This window comes from Dendrobates tinctorius, unplaced genomic scaffold (assembly GCF_039654945.1).
Source record: "Dendrobates tinctorius isolate UK_male_01 unplaced genomic scaffold, ASM3965494v1 ptg000211l, whole genome shotgun sequence".
NCBI lineage: Eukaryota > Metazoa > Chordata > Amphibia > Anura > Dendrobatidae > Dendrobates > Dendrobates tinctorius.
The window spans coordinates 12,312,925-12,335,754 of NW_027361878.1; the positions used below are offsets into that span (position 1 = coordinate 12,312,925).

Here is a 22,830-nt window from a genome sequence, read left to right on the forward strand (position 1 = left end):
GGGGTTATTTGGCTAAAGTTGTGGGGGGGGGGAGGGCTGGCTGCAGGTTTTCATGTGCCCTGGGCGAAAGAGCGCCCCTTTAACACATACCACAACTCATCATGCTCCGATACGGCAGATAAATAGCGGTATAGTACAATGAAAAATACCTCACTTTTTACATCTCATGACGAGGCCCATCTATTTCTCCATACAGAATCATTGGTCCCATATAATGTTTGAAACAGTATATGATGAGCTCCACATAATGCTACAGTATATGTTGGTCCCCATGGATGAAGCTCCACTGTCTTATGGGCCCAAATAATGCTCCAAACATAATGGGCCCCATTTCTAATGCTCTAGTGTATAATGGGCCCTGTAAATGCTGCTCCAGTGTCTGATGTCCACCTTTGGAATGTTCCAGTGTATGGTGGGCCCCATCTATCATTCTCCAGAGTATAGTGCTCCCCAAAAATTGCTGTCCCAACATTGAAAACAATCAAATAAGTCTCCTCGCTAGGGAATCCCTGTACTTGTCTGGACAGGTGCTGTAGCTTGCTTAACAGCTCGCCAGCCGTTCTCACGCCCAGTATGGATTGCACGTGATTGCACAAAGGTTAGAAAGGGTACCGTATCCCTGGATAACATGTATTGATAGCGTACACATTCAAAATATATGTCTATACAGCATGAGGCAGGCTCAGACGGTGTTAGGCCCAGTATGGATTGCACGTGATTGCACAAAGGTTAGAAAGGGTACCGTATCCCCAGATAACATGTATGGATAGCGTACACATTCAAAATATGTCTCAGGAGGCAGGCTCAGACGGTGTCAGGCACAGTATGGATTTGACGGCCCAGATTACACAGCGGAGGAGCAGGGAGAGGTAAAGATTGCAAATGCTGGGGCCCTGCCCAAGCAAGGGGGGCCCACTCGTGGGCGTCGGTACTGGCGCTGGGCCCCTCATAGTACAGCGGTGTGTCTGACGGCGGGTGTGCACCACCACCGTCAGAGACACTTGATTGCACTATGAGGGACCCTGTGCCAGTGCCCGCGCCCAAGAGTCGGCCTACCCACCTGTCCAGGGCAACGGCACTCGTACGGTGTTGTGCGGTAGGTGGTGACCCCGGCCATGGGGGGGGGGAGGCAGCACAGTTATGGAGTTTTAGAAAGTGGCATATGTTGATGTTGGACATTCAGCTGATGCAAAAGGCGAAATAGGTGAAGTACCAGGAAAAGGTGGACCAAAGCAAGCCATTTTTCTGTCACCCTATGTGTCATCAGGGGAAGGTGGGACAAAATCCTTGGAAACCCATGCGTGGTTCATTTTAATGAAGGTTAGATCATCCACATTTTGGGTTGACAGACGGGTCCTTTTTTCTGTCAGGATTGATCCAGCTGCACTGAAGACTCTTTCCGATAGCACACTTGCAGCTGGGCAAGCGAGCTCCTGTAAGGCATATTGGGCCAATTCAGGCCAGGTGTCCAGTTTAGCGGCCCAATAGTCAAAGGGGAATGACCTGTGTGGGAGAACATCGATATGGGAGGAAAAGTAGTTTGTAACCATAGTTGACAACTGCTGTCTCCTGTCACTTTCCATCGATGCAGTATTACCAGTTGTGTGAGCGGTATTTGAAAAATCAGTCCACAACATTGTCATGAAACCCCTGTCTCCAACGCCACTTCTGCTGTGTGCACCACGAACACCTCTGCCAAGCTGCCCCCGGCCCGTACGGCTCGTGTGAGAACCATCACCGCTGCTGTGTGCTGGGAATGCCTCAAGCAACCGATTTACCAGAGTTGCTTGTTTATTAGCCAATATTAGGTCAAGGTTCTCCTGTGGCATGATGTTTTGTAATTTGCCTTTATAGCGTGGATCCAGGATGCTGGCCAACCAGTAGTCGTCATTGTTCATCATTTTGGCAATGCGGGGGTCCCTTTTTAGGATCCGCAAGGCATAATCTGACATGTGGGCCAATGTTCCCGGTGTCAATGATGCACTGCGAGTGCTGGGTGGAGGAGCACTTTCTGGCAAATCCACATCCCTCCAGTCACGCACAAACCCTGTACCAGACCTTGCCACGCCAACATTTTCACTTGCCCCACGAGATGCATCCTCCTCCCCTAAGTAATCATCCCCATCATCCTCCTCCTCCTCCTCTTCTTCATCCACCTCGTCCAGGAGAGGTCCCTGAGCAGACAATGGCTGAATGTCATCAAGGATTCCCTCCTCCTCTTCCTCCTCATCAACATTGGCTGTAGACGCCTGCTCCTTAAGGTGCGTCAAAGTTTGCATGAGCAGACGCATAAGTGGGATGCTCATGCTTAGGATGGCGTCGTCTGCGCTTACCAGCCGTGTGCATTCCTCAAAACACTGAAGGACTTTACAAAGGTCTTTCAGCTTCGACCACTGCACGCCTGTCAACTCCATGTCTGCTCTCAAAGTGCCTGGCCGTGTATCCTCCCACAAATGCATTATGGCCTGCCTCTGCTCGCACAGCCGCTCCACCATGTGCAGGGTGGAGTTCCACCTTGTTGCAATGTCGATAATGAGGCGGTGGTTGGGAAGGTGGAGCAATTGCTGCAGCTTCTGCATACGAACAGAGTGTACAGGCGACCGGCGGATGTGCGCGCACAGTCTTCGCACCTTCTGGAGCAGGGCTGTTAACTCCGGATAATTTTTGAGGAAGCACTGCACCACCAGGTTCAAGGTGGGAGCCAAGCAAGGTATGTGGCTGAGTTTTGAAAGGGCTATGGCTGCCACAAAATTACGGCCGTTATCACTAACTACCTTGCCTGCCTCAAGATGTACACTGCCCAGCCATGACTCAGTTTGTCGCTTCAAGTACTTGGCCAGCACCTCGGCGGTGTGTCTGTCGCCCAAACACATCATCTGCAACACAGCCTGCTGACGCTTTCCGCTAGCTGCTCGATAGGGGGACACATCGTGTGCAACAGTGGCAGCTGCAGATGGAGTGCTCGTACGACTGCGCTCTGTGGACGAGCTTTCGCTTCTGGAGGAGGAGGGTCGAACGCCTACAGCCAACTGTTTCCTATACCGTGGGCTAGGCAGCACTGTCCCACCACCGCTGTCCCCTGTGGACCCTGCATCCACCACATTAACCCAGTGCGCAGTGATGGACACGTAACGGCCCTGGCCATGCCGACTGGACCATGCATCAGTTGTGAGGTGCACCTTTCCGCTCACTGACTGCTTGAGTGCATGGACAATGCGGTCTTTCACATGATGGTGGAGGGCTGGGATGGCTTTGCGAGAGAAGAAGTGGCGACTGGGTAGGTCATAGCGTGGTACTGCATAGGCCATGAGTTCGCGGAAAGCTGTGCTTTCCACCAACCGAAAGGGCATCATCTCAAACGAGATTAGTTTGGCAATGTGGGCGTTCAAACCCAGTGTACGCGGATGAGAGACTGAGTACTTTCTTGACCTACTCATAGTGTCTGGGAGGGTGAGCTGGACTTGAGAGCTGCATATGGTGGAAGTAGCGGTGGACAGGGCGGACTGAGAGGGTTGATGATGGTGATGGAGTTGGTGTTCTTTCTGATGGCCTAGAATCAGTCTTTCGTTGATATAACAGTGGGATTCCCTGACTGCTGTGGTCTTGCAACGACACCTCAACATTTGCTGCTGTGCTAACCGGTGGGCTTACAGTGGGGGAAACAATGTAGCGTTGCTGACTACCTTCGTTGTGATCAGTTGCACATGTGGCACTTGAGGTTTGGTGTTGTGTCCACGCTTGCAAGTGCATGCTGGTTAAATGTCTAAGCATGCAACTGGTATTCAAATTTTTCAGATTTTTCCCTCGGCTAAAGGTCTTTGCGCACTTCTTACAGATAACCTTGGCCTGATCATGAGGATTTTGTTCAAAAAAGTGCCACACTGCACTCTTCCTACTTTGGCAGACATTTTGCGGCCTAGCACGCTGTGATCTTTTGACCCTCTGGACAAGCTGTCCAGCAACTCTTTTGATGTTTGGAACCTGTCTTTGGAGTGCTCCGGGCCTGCCAGATAACAGCTGTTGCGATGTCGATGTCTGCTGTGGATGCTCCTCATCTGAGCTATTGGAAGCAGCACCCTCATCCCCCAATGGATGCCAATCTGGGTCAACAACTGGGTCATCCATCACCTCCTCTTCTATGTCATGTGCACCTTCCTCTGTGTCACCGTGTATGGTGGTATAGTGTGCGGGAAGGGGCACCTGAGTCTCATCAGGGTCAAAATCTGGCTCTGTACACTGCGAGGACAATGTAGTGCTCTGAGTGAATGTACCAGCAGAATCATCCATCAGCGGCTGTGCATCAGTGCACTCCATGTCAGATTCATCTTGGCCTGGGTAATTCACCATTTCACTTGATAATCCAGGCATGGTATGTGAAAACAGCTCCATGGAGTAATCAGTAGTATGGCCTGCGTCATCCTTCAATCTTGGTTGGGGTGAAGGACACAAGGAAAGGTGTGGTTCATGAACATGAGCCTCCAATGACGACTCAGTGCTTTTACTTTTTACAACTGAAGAATAGGAGGCGATAGAGCTGGAGGCTGAGTCAGCAATGTAAGACAAAACTTTTTCCTGATGCTCTGCCTTTAAAAGCGGTTTGCCAACTCCTAGAAAACTAAGCGTTCGAGGCCTTATGTAGCCAGACGATGACGCAGGGTCAGCACCTCCTGCATTCGGTCCTATTTTGCTCTTGCCACTACCATCAGATCCACCACCAACACCATCATTACCAGCTGCCAACCCCCGCCCAATTCCACGGCCTCTTCCACCAGCCTTCCTCATTTTTGGTAGAAATGTAGACAAAATCCAACAAACTATATAGTAATGTAAAACAAGGTACAAGGTGTCTATAGGACAGGGGAGATTTAGAATTTCTGCACACACTTGTGGACAGTGGACACTTGTGGATTGTGTGAGGCCCACTGATATCTGAGCGCTATGTGACAGGCTCGATGGCACAGCTGCCTGTGACCAAAGTGACGAGAGGATAATGGAGATTTTGAATCTCTGCGCACACTTTTGGACACTGGACACTTGTGGATTGTGTGAGGCCCACTGATATCTGAGCGCTATGTGACACGCTCGATGGTACAGCTGCCTGTGACCAAAGTGACGAGAGGATAATGGAGATTTTGAATCTCTGCGCACACTTTTGGACACTGGACACTTGTGGATTGTGTGAGGCCCACTGATATCTGAGCGCTATGTGACACGCTCGATGGCACAGCTGCCTGTGACCAAAGTGACGAGAGGATAATGGAGATTTTGAATCTCTGCGCACACTTTTGGACACTGGACACTTGTGGATTGTGTGAGGCCCACTGATATCTGAGCGCTATGTGACAGGCTCGATGGCACAGCTGTGACAAAAGTGACTAGAGGATAAGGGAGATTGGATTGCTTTTAAAAAAGCAGTTTGCGGAGCAGTGGGTAAACAGCAATGCCAGCGTGTCAGGAAGCCTTAAAAGGCAGCCCAACAACCAACACCACTGATACACCACAATATAGCCTCCCCTTGCACTACACACACAGTGACTGGTGTGTTGTGCAGGCCAAATCGCTAGCAGCAGAAGCAGTTTTTTTGTCGTCTTCCCTGCCTAACGCTCTCCCTACAGAATCAGCAGCAACCTCTCCCTATACTAAGTTCGGCAGAAGTAAGATGGCGGTCGGCGTGCACGCCCTTTTATACCCCCTGTGACGCCCACCAAAGCAAGCCAATCACTTGCATGCCCTTCTGAAAGATGGTGGTGACCCGTGCCTAGGTCATCACGTTGCCCACAGTGTCCGTGGATCCTGATTGGCTGAAAAAGAGCGCAAAACAAACTTTTGAAACGCGACTTTGGCGCGTAAGTCGCCGACCTCATCCTAGGGTCGGGTTTCGTTTCATGAAACCCGACTTTGCCGAAAGTCGGCGACTTTTGAATTTTTTCGACCCGTTTCGCTCAACTCTAATAAAGAGAGCTTTACCCGCGAAAGATAATTTTAAAAGTTGTCCCAAGATTGTATTTCCCGAGTAATGGCACATATTAAGGGTCGAATATTAAGTTGGTAATTAGTATGTGGGTTGGAGGGTGGAAGAATACCAAGATATCGTAAAGAACCATGCCCCCCACTGAAATGGAAAAGGGAAGGGCCACTTTTGTCGAGCATCCCTGAAGATTGGTAAAGCCTTGAATTTGTTAAAATTTATGCGGAATCTCGGGATTATCAAAGCTGTTTTTAAAAAATCATGGTTATTCCACAAAATATTGATTTCAGATCTCTTCCTGAGCTAAAACATTTAGTATTGTTTCTAAATGATTATGAACTTATTTTCTTTGCATTATTTGAGGTCTGAAAGCACTTTTTTTTTTTTTTTTTCTTTTTTTTCTTTTGACCATTTTTCTTTGTCAGAAAAAAAAGTGCAAAATTTAGAGCTTGGAAATTCGGAGAAATGTCAAGTTTATAGACTAAAGGAACAATTTACATTTTACTCAAATATACCTATAAAGGGAAAAATCAGACAAACTGAACATCTGGAAGTGGTCTCTTAACTTTTTGCCAGAGCTGTATTTATCTCAAATGTTTCTTCATTTGGCAACCGGGTTACAACCCAAAAATTCCAATGTAGTTTCACTTTTTTGCTTTTGTTGAAAAGACACTGTAACCTTGTTTCATATAGAAAAACATTTGAAGTTGTGATATTTTTAAAGGGAATCTGTCACCCTTTTTTGCGCTATTAGCTGCCGGTATAGACATCGGGGGCTTATCTACAGCATTCTGTAATGCTGTAGATAAGCCCCCGATGTAACCTGAAAGAGAAGAAAAACACGTTATATTATACTCAGAGGTGGGCGGTCCGGTCCGATGGGTGTTGCGGTCTGGTCCGACGCCACCCTTTATGCGATGACGTCCTCTTATCCCATCCTGAAATGGCTCCGGCGCATTGCTCTGCCCTGTTGAGGGCAGAGCAGAATTCTGCAGTGCGCAGGCGGGCCAGACCTCTCCCGAAGCCTGCGCACTGCAGGACTCTGCTCTGCCCTCAACAGGGCTGAGCAGTGCGCTTGCGCCGTAGCCATTACAGGACAGGAGAAGAGGACGTCATCGCCTGAAGAAGGGAGGCGCCAGACGGGACGGCGACACCCATCGGACCGGACTGCCCACCTCCGTGAGTATAATATAACATGTTTTTCTTATCTTTCAGGTTACATCGGGGGCTTATCTACAGCATTACAGAATGCTGTATATAAGCCCCTGATGTCTATGCCGGCAGCTGAAAGGCCAAAAAAAGGGTGACTGATTCCCTTTTAAGGTTGAAAAAAAAAAAGTCGAACTTCATTAATGGGGTTCTCTGAAGAAATTGATGACCTATACATAGAATAGCGGCTGGTCTGCAGAAGCAACAATTAATGAGGCTCCTTGGAGATGCTCTATACATTGTCTACATCCAGTGTCCAGCTGAGCGGTTTTCAGCTGGTCATGGGTTGCTGGGTGTTGGACCTCACCCCCCCTTCCTTCCCAATCTCATATTGATGACCTTCATCAATGATTTCTGTCTGGACAACTAATTTAAATTCAATATATAATTCTATCAATTCTATAGTACTTGTAAAGGCAAAATGCCCACATGAAGAAAATGCTGATTTCCCAGAGAACCCTCCTGCAGTATCTAGCGCTGACATGAGTAAGGTCACCGGAGTTCATAGCCGATGAACCCCTGGTCACCTTACTGACCTCACTGTTCGCATCGTGAGAATTTTCTCACAATGAGAGTGGTCATGTCAGTAAGGTGATTGGGGGCTCATCAGCTATGAACTCTGGTGACCTTACTGACGTCAGTGCTACACACTGCAGGATCATTCTCACTCTTTCTGTGTGTTGCGGTTGGCTTGCTGAGCGGTCACATCATGACACCGCTCAACAAACCAACCTGATGTACTAATAGCTGGAGTTCTTTGTGGGACAGCGTCAAATAGGGATTATTTGTGGACAGGTGAGGATTACTTTGTGTTTTTTTTTCTTTGGATGGGGAGTTTTTAGTTTAAAATAAAGGATTTTAAGCGGTCTTTATTACGTTTGACTATGGGGCTAGTAATAGGGGGGGGGGGTCTTTAAGATATTATAAAGCAGACCTCAACCCCAGTACTATTACCCAACTTGCCACTGCACCAGGGCAAGTGGGAAGGGCGGAGTCTAAGCGCCAGAATCAGCACATCTAGTGGATGCTCCATTTCTGGTGCGGCTGAGAGATGATTTTCGTAGTCTGGGATGGGTCCAATATCCATGGCCCCTTCGCAGGATATTAATATCAGCATGCAGCTCTCTGTTTAGCCTTTGCAGGTTATTATATATAGGGGGGACACCACATCATTGTTTTGGGGGAGTCCTACCTTGTAATAACCAGTATAGGCTAGGTAGATGGCTGTGACATATTAACAGCCTAGGACGCTCCATGTTTATTTCCCCTTCCCATGCTACTAAGACCAGCTCTCAGCTGTCTGCTTTCCATCAGCTGGTTAGTGGGAAAAAAAAAAATGGGACCCCACACCAATTTGTTCTTGTATTTATTTCAAAATGAAATAAATACAACTACAGACTTAAAGCACTGAGTATCTCAATGACCTCTATCTCGTTGTATGAGATTGTTTTATTAGTTAGTAAACTTGCTTGAAATGACAGAATTATTGTATGAAACTCATTGCATACTCATGTCAGACGGATCTTACGTCCAAAAAATAGCGTTGTACTCAAATGTCACTAGTCCTACTTTTCTGGATCAACATTGGACCGAATTTTTAAACATTAGTGTGTCTCCAGCCTTATTGTGGAAATGTTCCCTATGATCTTCAAATAGTGTACATTTTAATGTGATTTGCAGGTTTAAAAAAAAAAAATAAAAAATAAAATAGTACAGATCTATTCTAAATCTTAAAATGTGTAGTGGGTATGGAAAATTGATTATATAGTTGAATCTCAAGTAAATATTATTTATTTATTTTTTTTTTCAGCTGAGCCATTTGCCTCAAAGATCAAACAAATGAGGCTCAAAAGAGAAGACTTTGAGATTTTAAAAGTAATTGGGAGAGGAGCATTTGGTGAGGTAAGAGCAGTATCTGACTTCTGTACATACACAGGAAATCCTTATAACTATATTTTATTTAATTTCTCAGGAAGGTGCAGTTTGTCTAGCAGTTCTGTCTTATACTTGCGATTTATAGAATTTTCTGAGCACTTTTCAATTTTAGACTATTTGTATGTTTTTTAGCCAATTTAAGAATTTGTCCAGGATTAAGGTATATTGTCTCCTAAGCTTACAGAGGTAGAAAATATCACATGCCAATACTTTCCAGGTCCAGTGATGCCTATCTGCTGTTGCAGTTTTTGTTAACTGGTTGCAGTGATGGTGTCATTAATACAATGCACTTGACCTTTGCAGCCAATCACTGGACCCAATGAATTATTCGGTCTACATCAGCATAGCCATTAAGCTCAGTGATTGGCTGCAGTGGTTATGCACTGTAATAATGACATCACCACTACAGCCTGTCAACAAAGATTGGGACAGCAGCGGGGAGGATGAGTACAGCTTATTTTCTACCTTTTGTAAGCCTATAGGCAATTAACAGTTATTTCTGGACAATCCCTTTTCAAAATGCAACTTTCAGGCCGTGTGCCCATGTGTTTTTTAAGCATTTTTGCTGCTGCGGAAACGCTTAAACGCTGGGTAAAACGCATCCCATGCAATCCTAAGGGATTCTGCAACTGCTGTGCTAATGCTGCGGATTTTTCCGCTGCGGAATCGCATAGCAGAAAAATCTACAGCATGTCCATTAATTTTGCCGAATCACAACGATTCCGCCGCCATAGGATTGCATTGAAACGCTCACTTTACGCATGTGGCCATGCCCACCATCCGTAAAGTGAGTGCTTCATGTGTGGATGATACCCAGGGTCTGGAGGAGAGGAGACTTTCCTCCAGGCCTTGGGTACCATATTCCTGTAAAAAAATAAAAAATAAAAAAAAAAAATTAAAATAACAAATAGGGATATACTTACACTGTCACCCCCTGGAGTCCTCAGCGGTGCACGTAGCGCTGCCAGCAACTTCCATTCCCAGGGATGCATTGCGAGAATCGCCCCAGATGACGTAGCAGTCGCGTGACCGCGACGTCATCAGAGGTCATTCGTGCGATGCATCCCTGGGAACGGAACTTGACGACAGCGCCGCTGAGGACCGGGAGGACTCCAGGGGCCGACGGAGGGTAATTATATCTCTATTTTTTTTATTTTATTTTTTTTAAAACATTCTATCTTTTACTAGTGATGATGCATAGGCAGCATCAATAGTAAAAAGTCGGTCACACTTGTCAAGCACTATGCTTGACAAGTGTGACCAACCTGTCAATCACTTTTCCAAGCAATGCTTCAAATGGCTTGGAAAGCGCAAGCATTCTGCAAGCTAAAAACACTTGCAAAACGTTTGTGTTTTGTGGGAAAACGCATGCAAATTCCGCATGCGTTTTACCCCCAGATGGGAGTTGTGGAAATGCTGCGGACAATTCTGCAGCATTTCTGCAACGTGGGCACATAGCCTAAAGGTGGTGGATAATAATCATTATCATTTTGTCATGCGCTACATGGAAAACCTGTAAGGAATGTATTTTCTGTCTCTACATCTTACAAGTTACAGCACTGTATTTTAGAGGTGCTAATCACAAAATTAGAATATAATCAAAAAGTTAATTTATTTCAGTTCTTCAATACAAAAAGTGAAACTCGTATATTATATACAGTTATTACAAACAGAACGATCTATTCCAATTTTTTGTTTCTGTTAATGTTGATGATTATGGCTTACAGCCAATGAAAACCCAAAAGTCATTACCTCAGTAAATTAGAATACTTTATAACACCAGCTAGAAGTAATGATGTTAAAATCTGAAATGGTGGCCTACTGAAATGTACAGGGTGGGCCATTTATATTGATACACCTAAATAAAATGGGAATGGTTGGTGATATCAGCTTTTGTTTGTGACACATTAGTATATGGGAGGAGGAAGACTTTTCTAAATGGGTGGTAACCATGGTGGCCATTTTGAAGTCGGACATTTTGGATCCAACTTTATTTTTTTTCTACCTGAAGAGGGTCATGTGACACATCAAACTTTATTGAGAATTTCAGAAGAAAAACTATGTGCTTGGTTTTAACGTAACTTTATTCTTTCATGAGTTATTTACAAGTTTCTCTTTGTTTACAGCCATTGACATGTCACAGAGGTTAAAATGTGAGGAGAGGATAGAAATTGTGTTGATGTCTGGTGAACACAGTACCCGGGTCATTGCAGCAGATTTCAATGCAAGACACCCTACGCAAGAAAACTGTCACCATTCCCATTTTATTTAGGTGTATCCATATAAATGGTCCACCCAAAAAAGTTTGCCTCATTCATCACTGAACATAATGTTCTGTGTAAACTGAGGGGCCTTTTCCAATTTTTGTTTTGCTCATTCTGCAAATTCAGCACACCAGTCTGGGTCACCAACCAGTCCCATTTTATTTGGGTGTATCCATATAAATGGCCCACCCTGTATATTCAGTAAATGCACTCAATACTTGGTCGGGGCTCCTTTTGCATCAATGCGGCGTGGCATGGAGGCGATCAGTCTGTGGCACTGCTGAGGTGTTATGGAAGCCCAGGTTGCTTTCATAGCAGCCTTCAGCTCATCTGCATTGTTGGGTCTGCTGTCTCTCATCTTCCTCTTGACAATACCCCATAGATTCTCTATGGGGTTAAGGTCAGGCGAGTTTGCTGGCCAATCAAGCACAGTGATACTGTTGTTTGTAAACCAGGTATTGGTACTTTTGGCAGTGTGGACAGATGCCAAGTCCTGATGGAGAATGAAATTTCCATCTCCAAAAAGCTTGTCGGCAGAGGGAAGCATGAAGTGCTTTAAAAATTTCCTGGTAGACAGCTGCGCTGACTTTGGTCTTGATAAAACACAGTGGACCTACACGGGCATATGGCATGGCTTCCCAAACCCTCACTCATTGTGCAAGCTTCACACTAGACCTCAAGCAGCTTGGATTGTGACCTCTCCACTCTTCATCCAGACTCTGGGACCTTGATTTCCAAATGAAATGCAAAATTTACTTTCATCTGAAAACAACCCCTTGGACCACTGAGCAACAGTCCAGTTCTTTTTCTTCTGGGCCCAGGTAAGACTCTTCTGGCGTCTGTAGGTCATGAGTGGTTTGACACAAGGAATGCGACACTTGTAGCCCATGTCCTTGATACATCTGTGTGTGGTGGTTCTTGAAGCAATGACTCCATCAGCAGTCCACTGCTTGTGAATCTCCCCAAAATTTTTGAATGGCCTTTTCTTAACAATCATTTCAAGGCTGCGGTTATCCCGGTTGCTTGTGCACCTTTTTCTAACACACTTTTTCCGTCCACTCAACTTCCCATTAATATGCTTGGATGTAGCACTCTGAACAGCCAGCTTCTTTAGCAATGACCTTTTTTGGCTTACCCTCCTTGTGGAGTGTCAATGACTGCCTTCTGGACATCTGTCCAGTCAGCAGTCTTCCCCATGATTGTGGAGCCTACTGAAACAGTCTAAGGGACCTTTTTAAACCCTTAGGAAGCCTTTACAAGTGTTTTTTGTTAATTATTCTAAGTTACTGCGATAATGACTTTTGGGTTTTCGTTGGCTGTAAGCCATAATCATCAACATTAACGGAAATTAACACGTGAAATAGATCACTGTAATGACTCTATATAATGAGTTTCACTTTTTATATTGAACTGAAATAAATTAACTTTTTTCTTAGAATTTTTATTGTTTTATAAAATAATGCACAACAAAAACAAACATATCAACAGGTTCAAACGAGCACACCATAAGGCATAGTAACTGCTGAAATAGGAAATGGTTTAGTTACATGAAAACAAATAACCATACTGTATCAATAGTAGATTGCACAAGTGAATTGACAACCTGTTAAACTAAATAGCAAGAAGAAGAGAAAAGAGAAGAAATGTTTAAAAGGACCATGAGGACAAATCACAAAGGCAGACAGCGTATGATACCGGCATATCAAATATCGTAAAAGGATAAGGTAGCTATTATCTTAGCATGTTTTGGTACATCTGTGAGGGGGTGAAGTGCAGGAAGAGCTGGGGGAGGGCTGCCTCCTCTGCTCCATGCCCGGAACCATTGAGCAGGGCAGCAGGTTCCCCGGGGGACAGAAGGGGCTGAGCACAGGAAGCCAGCAGAGAAAACGGTTCACGCTTTCCTCAGAGCAGCCTGGGCAGCAGACGGGGGAGGACGCTGATGCAGACTGGGGGAGAGACAGAGCTCCCGGTCACAGCATAAAGACCGGGGTACCGTGCACAGACACGGCAGACCGTGAGTGCGTGAGACTGTGTACTGCGGAGACAACAAAGGTGTGCCCTGAGACCCGCAGTGAAGCGAAGGCCTGTATAGAGATTGAGGGCAGAGACCGTAGCCCGTGACTACGTAAAGCTGGAGTCTGCAGTGACAGATGAGGTGTGTCCTGACCCCCGTGTGAAGTCTGTGTCCAGTGCGAAGACAGCAGCACGTGCAGAGGCAGTGATCCGTGCTGAGAGATCTAACAGGGGATGGAGTGTTGTTTCCCCTGGGAGAGGCTGTTGTGCTTAGATAAAGGACTCGGAGCAGAGGGGACCCAGTTTGCCCAGTACCCCCTCTGCCTCCAGCATTAATCCTTGAGACCCCAGTGGAGGCATGTAAAGCCAGAGTACAGAAGGACTACAGACGACAAGCACTGCTGATGATTCGGCGCCAACGTGGGAGATGAGCGACCCTTCAATCAAGACCTCTTCAGACTAAGTGCCTTCATAGGAGAACCCCTGTTAAGATTGTCAAATCCTGCCTATCTTTTTTTTTTTTTTTTTTACTGTTTCCAGTGTTTGTTCTCATAATATCAGCACTGCACCTTTATTTTGCCTGTATTATTCCCTGTAAGTAACCCCCCCCCCCCCTTTAACTGTTGGTCCGTCTGTTTCGTGGTGACACTCTTTCCTGCACTTTATTACACATCGATGAGGATAAGAAGGAATCCCAATGAAACCATTTTGCAGCCACTTTGTTAGCTGCCTCTTGTGTATGGGCTATCAGGGATTCCATCCGGTGAACTCTAGCCACCTCTCCAAACCATTCCTCTAGCGAAGGCGGGTCTAACGACTTCAGTGTCATGGAATTACCACCAGCCTGAAGAAGGTGCCTTAATAACAATTTCTTAAAAGCATTCTTGGGCATGGGAAACAAATAGAATTGCTTCCGGGCTTTTAAAAACACCCTCCCAGAAAGCCGCCAAGGCCGGGCACGCTCCCCATATATGCGACATCGAACCCACATGGGCCCCATATTGCCAACACAAGTTGGATACTGCCAGGAACCGTTTATGTAAAACCGAAGGAACTCGATATCATCTAGATACTATTTTATAACTAGTTTCCTGAGCTTTAGTGGCTACATTAGATTTGAGAGATGGAAACATACAATTGTTCTCTTGTAAAGGTTTGATGGAGCTCCCTTTCCCATGCCTTACAATAAGGGGGAAGCATATCCGGATCACTAGCTAATAGAAGCTTATAGATATTGTAGATTGCATGTGCAGGATTAGTGGGAGCCATACATAGGGATTCAAACGAATAAAGCGGGCGCACCCATTCTAAATTACTGGCAAATGTAGAGAAAAAAATGCCCTAGTTGAATATATTCAAAAGAATTTCTCGCTAGCAATAAACCCTCAGGGGCCACATGATAAAGACACAAGGCTTTTTTCTTGGAGCTACACCAGAAAAAAGGCTTGAAGAGACTCCGGATGGGAATTTTGAGTTATCTGTTACTGGGGATAATGGTCCTAATGGGTCAATTAGAACTCCCTTTATACTGGGAATATGGACAGTTTTGAGTGTTAGCCTGAGACTAAATGGAATAGGGATGTTATTCCGGGCCATAATAGGCCAAGTCCATGGTAGAGTGGAAATTGATGCATGACAAGACTCATAGGCCATATGTACCCACAGTTTAGATTCACTGTAGTGCAGAATATTTAAGATTCTTGCATGAGCGGATGCCAGATTTTTCGTCAGTCCAGCAAACCTATACCACCTAAATCCTTTGGAAGCACTGTGAGGGAATGCCACGGTCGAAGTCGAGGCTGAGTAAATCTGCTCTTGCGTGCCCTGGTCTCCCGTCACATACAAAGAATGTCCCATTGGCAGGGTACTTGCCTCTCTGCTCTCCGCACCTTCAGGATCTTTGCTACAATGTTTAAGACACCCTCCAGTCGTATGCACACAGAGACAGTCCAGTTTCAACTTCAAACGTATAACTTTACTTCTTTCTGTTTACAGCACATCCACATTTGATACAACATCAGCATAGGGTTCCATACAGTCCACATCCTCCACTTTCCCTATACTCTTCCCTGTGTCTTTCAGTATGTGCCCGGGTCATACAGTTTCATCCGGTACCGCAGCGTCCACCCTGTTCAGACTTACTACGCCTAGGAGTTCCTTTGTCCGTTTCGCCCCAGACATGAGGGCATCTGCCCATGTAGTAAGCTGCCACATTTTTTTGAGCGACCTGCGTCCCTGTACTGTTGCAACCTTTTCTGTAGCTTCTGTTCCCCCCCACTACTGTCATCACTACTGCCTTGGCTGCACTTCTGAATATCCGGCCATGGACGACTGGCAGCGTCATACTGATTACCAGCTGGCTCCTCGCTTCCTGAGTTTGGGGAGCCAGCTGTCAATCAGCTTGACGTCTGCAGTCGTGCCCCATCGACAAAACACCTCCGAAGAAGAAGAGGTGTGTGTTCTGATGTTAAGCATATGAATCGCCTGCAGCAGTGTTTGGACATACACCCATATGCAAGAGAATTAAACAGTATTTTGTGAAAACTTTGTAGCATGCACAATTCTGATTTTTTTTTTTTTTTTTTTTTTAATTTTTTTTTTTTTTTAAGACCAGAATATTGAATGCAATAAGACAATTTCTGCATTTGTGTGGATGAGCACACGTAGGATGTGTCTCTTCAGACTAACGGCATTTGAGGGCACACAGGATAAACCCATGGGGGAATGTTGGGTCACTAAGGGACCAAGGGGTTGTGTAATGGAGTGGTTTAGATGCTTTGTTGGAACAATCTGCTCCTCTTGTCCTTTGTCAACATTTAGGACACAGTGTTGTCTGTTTAGTTTTGTTGTCATAGTTTTCTGTTAAATTAGGAGAACAGAACAAGTTACTAACAAAAAAAAGTAATAGAGTAATTTTATTTGCCTGAAAAGACCTTTGCATAAAGGGCAACATCCAGAGCTGAGGAACACATGTTCTAGATACTGACAGCTAAGTACTAAGTTCAGTGTCTTAAGATCTTTCATATGGCTGCAAACGCCAGCTGTGTATGATATAGGAGACCTAGGATATGCAACGTTTTGTAGTCTGCTTGAGGCCTCATTTATACATCCAATTTTTTCACATGCAAAAAATATTATTTTCGATCTTACTTGACTAGTGTGGCTCAAGTATCATCCATTTATCTCGTACTTGAAGAAATAAGTTTCTCCACCTCCTCTATAACAGTCTGTGAAAATCCGACCACGCTCTCATGTCATCCAAGTACAGTTCGATTTTTATGTACCCAGTGACTTGAATTGCTGATTTTGATCTGACATGTCCGAAAAATTGGAGACGTGTCTCCTATATAAAATCAGACATGTGAATGGCCCCATAGGGTGAAAGTTGTGAAAATGTTATGTCTGAGTGAGCCCTTAGAGTGAATCTGTCACCAGACTTCACAATACAAACTACATACGTTGTATAAATCTTTGATATGACGAGGCTTGAAACAATCTGTGGCGCCCCTGCGGGTCCAGACACCACAGAGGTAATGCACCTCAACAAGAGGTGTGGTATCCCACTAACAGGTAAGGTGGATGCACCCGACCAGCAGACCAACACTCACACCCACCCACACACACAGTAGTGTAGCAGAGCACCCTTCATGGCTCCCTGCTTGGAACATGAAGTGTGCTGGGAGGTGGGCGGAGCGGAGCAAGGCGGGAGATTCTAGGCTGAGGTTAGACAGATCCCCTGAGAGGGAGGGAAGGAGAAGACGTAGTCTGCACAGCTCCTGGCTATATGCGGAGTGCCAGACGGTTTGGACTAAAACAGCAGATTCTCCGTAGGAAGAGTGGTTCTTCCAGGGACACGGTTGGAAAGTTATCCCGTGGGTCTCATTCCACGCTGACTGCTGTCAGGTGGAGGAAGGAACCAGACTGGTCGCAAAGGGAACGGCCCCTAGCCTAGCTCGCATTCCTCTGGGTGCCACTAGCAAGCCGATAGCTTTAGTTGCTTTATGGACCATCGCCCCTACCACAGTTATTCCGATTGGAAAGGTGGCTATATAGAATCACAGGAATGGGAAAACATACGTTGTCTGGACAGGAGTCGCAGTCGCTGGCCCAGAACGATAATTGTGAAGCGCTGAAGTGGAAGAAGGAGTTTAAGCAGCGTAGTGTTTGGAGACGGCCAGGAAAGGAACACACTGACTGGGAAAGCTGGAAGGGTGCAATTCATCTTATCTGGAAGTTATCTGGACCCCTTCCCTGGAGGACTCAGTACTGAAGCGGGCATCTGTGTGCGCTCCAGACTGTGAGTAAAGCCTTGGAACTACATGCCCTTGTGTCCTCCATTTTATTCCTGCGCCATTCAGCCACACCACACCAAAACCCCACCAACAACCTCATCTACTCTGCCCTGGGACTACAGCCCTACCTGTGGAGGGCTACAACATCATAGCTGCACCCAACATCCATCCCAGAGAAGCAACACCGCAGCGCTGGTCACTCTGACTAGAAACCACAGGTGGCGTCACGAATCACCACAATAACTTTATCCTCATCGTTCTACCCCTTTCACACGACTGCCTGAGGCCACGGACCGGGTCATAGCCACTGTGACATTTCCCATTGAAATCATCGGGCCCGGCATCGAGTACCCCACTGCCTCTGGGGCGAGTCAAATCCATGTAAGAATGACTGTTTTAATCATTTTTATTTTTTAAGTTTCCTGAACATTTTAATGGACCATTTTTTTTTTTAAGTCCATAGAGTAACTACACAAGATATGCAAGTATGTGTATATCTTAATCCTGGTGAGACTGGTGTACTTGCTTTTAAAATCCATGTATGAATAGCTGTACAATCCTGAAGTTAAAATGAGCATTTTAGGAGTACCGTCAGAACTTTTGTCTATATATATATATAAAAAAAAAAAAAAAGAGGGAATCAGATAAAGCATGGTTCTAGGTTAGAGAGAGAGCTCAGAAAGTTGATGAATTATTACAGCAAATTCATTCCCTTGAAATTTAACACAAACGCTCTCTGCTTCCATGCTTGCTGACTTGACACAAAAAAGAGAGAAATTTTTGATAAAATATCTTCAAGCCATGGAATAATCTAAACGTTTTTTCTATGAACTATCGGACAAGTGCGGGAGACAATTATCCAGACTGCTCCATCCACATGCATCTGCTACGTTAATTCCGTTTGTTAAAAAAAAACATAATGGCAGTGATACACACATTAAACTTCTCCTATAAGATAAAAGAATACATTCAGGAAGCAACCCTACCTATGTTGAGTAGTTTAGTTTGGAAAGCTTTAGAGGAGTAGATTTCAGTAGAAGAGGTTGACTTTGCAATACGGCCCTCTCCGTCAGGTAAATGCCCTGGTCCAGACGGATTCACATCAGTGTTTTATAAAAACTGTAGGTAACAACTCTCTCCATTAATGGCAAAAACTTTCAATGCGATTGATGAAAATGCTGGATTTGTCCCCCAGTCTGTAGAGACAGGCAATAGTATGCTCCCTAGGCCAGGTAAAGACCCTTCGATAATTGCCGATTTCGCTCTTAAAGATAGAACTTAAATTATTTAAAATCTTAGCTGAGAGGCTAGCCCCTTTACTTCCTTCCCTAGTCAATAATGATCAGGTAGGCTTTGTCAAAGGACAAGAGTCCCAGGATAATACTATTAAGACATTACTTATCATTTCCAAGGAAAAAACTAGCTCCACGCCACTAGGTCTTTTATCTGTAGACGCAGAGAAGGTTTTCAATAGTCATGGCCAAAAGTTTTGAGAATGACACAAATATTAATTTTTACAAAGTCTACTGCTTCATTTTTTCTAATGGCAATTTGCATATACTCCAGAATGTTATAAAGAGTGATCAGCTTAACAGCAATTACTTGCAAAGTCAATATTTGCCTAGAAAATGAACTTCATCCCCCAAAACACATTTCAACATCATTGCTGCCCTGCCATAAAAGGACCAGCTAACATAGTTTCAGTGATTGCTCCATTAACACAGGTGTGGGTGTTGACGAGGACAGGGCTGGAGATCAATCTGTCATGATTAAGTAAGAATGACACCACTGGACACTTTAAAAGGAGGCTGGTGCTTGGCATCATTGTTTCTCTTCTGTTAACCATGGTTATCTCTAAAGAAACACGTGCAGTCATCATTGCACTGCACAAAAATGGCCTAACAGGGAAGAGTATCGCAGCTAGAAAGATTGCACCTCAGTCAACAATCTATCGCATCATCAAGAACTTCAAGGAGAGAGGTTCCCTTGTTACCAAAAAGGCTCCAGGGAGCCCAAGAAAGACCAGCAAGCGCCAGGACCGTCTCTTAAAAGTGTTTCAGCTGCGGGATCGGGCTACCAGCAGTGCAGAGCTTGCTCCGGAATGGCAGCAGGCAGGTGTGAGTGCATCTGCACGCACTGTGAGGCGGAGACTCTTGGAGCATGGCCTGGTCTCAAGGAGGGCAGCAAAGAAGCCACTTCTCTCCAGGAAAAACATCATGGACAGACTGATATTCTGCAAGAGGTACAGGGAGTGGACTGCTGAGGACTGGGGTAAAGTTATTTTCTCTGATGAATCCCCTTTTCGATTGTTTGGGACATCTGGAAAACGGCTTATTCGGAGAAGACCAGGTGAGCGCTACCACCAGACTTGTCTCATGCCAACTGTCAAGCATCCTGAAACCATTCATGTGTGGGGTTGCTTCTCGGCCAAGGGAATGGGCTCTCTCTGTCTTGCCTAAAAACACAGCCATGAATAAAGAATGGTACCAGAATGTCCTCCAAGAGCAACTTCTCCCAACCGTCCAAGAGCAGTTTGGCGATCAACAATGCCTTTTTCAACATGATGAAGCACCTTGCCATAAAGCAAAGGTGACAACTAAATGGCTCAGGGAACAAAACATAGAGATTTTGGGACCATGGCCTGGAAACTCCCCAGATCTTAATCCCATTGAGAACTTGTGGTCAATCATCAAGAGACAGGTGGACAAACAAAAACCTTCAAATTCAGACAAAATAAAAGCATTGATTTTGCAAGAATGGACTGCTATCAGTCAGGATTTGATCCAGAAGTTGATTGAGAGCATGCCAGGGAGAATTGCGGAGGTCCTGAAGAAGGGTCAACACTGCAAATATTGACTTGCTGCATTAACTCATTATAACTGTCAATATAACCTTTTGCTACTCATAATATGATTGCAATTATATTTCTGTATGTGATAAAAACATCTGACACACATAAAAACCAGAGGCCAGCAGATCATGTGAAAATATAATATTTGTGTCATTCTCAAAACTTTTGGCCATGACTGTAGAGTCCATTGGGGGTTTATGGAGGAAACCTTGTGACAGATATGTCTAGGTCCTGGCTTTCTACAGAAAATCTTAGCCCTATATAATGGTCCAACAGTGCTAGTTGGAGTAAATGGTTCATTATCCATCCCATTTAAGATCAACGATGGAACCAGACAGGGCTGCCCGCTTTCTCCATTACTTTACGTAATGGTAATGGAATACCTAGCCAACGCAATCAGAAATGGCAATATTCATGGATACACGATAGGACCTAACTCTTATAAAACAGCTCTGCATGCAAATGATTTATACCTTTTATATATCACAACCACAAATTGTTTCCAATGATTTTTAAAGGAATTTGATAGGTTCGGATCACTCATTAATTTTAAAGTCAATTATTCCAAATCAGAAGCCTTAAATATATCCCGTCCTCAGACTGAGGTCCTTCAAATCATGAATAAATTTCCATTTAAATGGCAAGAAGAGTCATAGAAATATCTAGGGGTTGTGGTCCCTTCTGATCCTAATAAATTTTTCGAGCTTAACTATCAAACCTTATTAAGCAGAACATACAGAGACCTAGCGAATTATAATAAATTTAAACTATCCTGACTTGGAAGGATAAACACTATCAAAATGGACAGATTACCTTGTTTCTTATACATTTTCCAAACAGTACCGATTCCCCCCCCCCCATAGTTTCTTACGATCAACTGCAACCAGATTCATATGGGGTATACTCAAACCTCGCATAAGCACACAGACTTTCTCAACCTAACTCTATAGGTGGTGCTGGTCTTCCCAATTTTAGGAGGTTCTTCCAGGCTACTGCATTAGTTAGGATTCTAGACTGGCACTTTCAAGCTGATGCTAAACAATGGGTGTGTGTGGAAAATAAGGGTTTAGATGTCTCTTTAAGACATCTGCTGTGGTGTTCCGGGGAATCATTGACTATAGTCAATTGTAATTTAACTAGACACACTCATGGCACACTCTCTAAGAAGTGGTTCCCAGATAGGAATATTAGCCCACTTACATCAATGTTTTTCAATCCATCCTTTCTCCCTGGATACTTGCGTGGATCTTTTCTTGGTCGGAAGGCAGTGGAGGAAACCCAATTGTTTCAGGTGCTAGAAGACAGGGAGTTGCCTTCTTTTGTCTCTATACAACCTCAGTTTCCAAATGAGAAAACACGTATATTACTTACCGGTAATGTGTTTTTACGAAACCCATGACAGCACCAACGAAAGAGGGGATCCGCCCTTCAAGGACAGGAAACCTTTAAGATAAAAAAGCGGCTCCTCTCGCCGCATCAGTGGTTTAGAGCATGAGAGGACCTCCGGGTTAGTGTACCCACACATAGACACTCACTGCAGGTATGAATGTGTCGCATGGATTTATGTCTTTACATCAATTAAAGAATTTGCTCCTAAGACCTTGTGGGGGCATCACAACACATTACCAGACCCCAATCAGAGGACAATAAAACTTTCACTCCTTATCTATGAACTGGTCCAATATTTATAGCCATAACTGTCTATAATCATAGTTCTGCTTCACGTCACTTGTCTTATCTATTGCATTTTTTCTGTGCTGTGTTGTGCATAAATGTGACTCTTCAGATTTTGTATTAGTCAGTGTCTGATGAAGAGACCTGAGTAGTCTTGAAAGCTTGCAATTTGTTAACATCTTTTCAGTTAGCCATTAAAAAGTATCAACCACTGAGGACTCTCAATTCTAAATATTTTTCTCACACATAGGTACATTTTTACAACTGTATCGACTACATCAATTATACTCTACCCCACTTTAAGTGGAAAACTATATACAATGACCCACCAACCAAAAGGGTGAAAGCTCAGCAATGGGAGGGAATATAAGGTTGCTTTCATGGGTTTCGTAGAAACCCATTACAGGTAAGTAATTTACGTGTTTTCCTATCCCCATGACAGCACCAACGAGAGAATTACAGAGAATTAATCTTTTAGGGATGGAACCACAGCTTGTAGAACCCTTTTCCGAAACGTGAGATCCATTACCACTGTAAAGGGAGGATCTGCTGAAAGAGCCTATATGTCACTGATTCTCAATGCTGATGTAAGGGCTACTAGAAGTATGATTTTTAATGTAACCA

General features: G+C 44.7%; 1 protein-coding gene across 2 annotated transcripts in view; it reads left to right on the forward strand.

Annotated features, from left to right (window-relative positions):
* Window positions 1-22,830, forward strand: part of LOC141058267 (serine/threonine-protein kinase MRCK alpha-like) — a 212,206-nt gene that overhangs the window by 90,742 nt on the left and 98,634 nt on the right. For both annotated transcript variants that reach the window (XM_073554451.1, XM_073554452.1), the window contains exon 2: window positions 8,988-9,079. In XM_073554451.1, coding sequence (XP_073410552.1) covers window positions 8,988-9,079 — 92 coding nt within the window. The remainder of the gene's footprint in view (window positions 1-8,987; window positions 9,080-22,830) is intronic.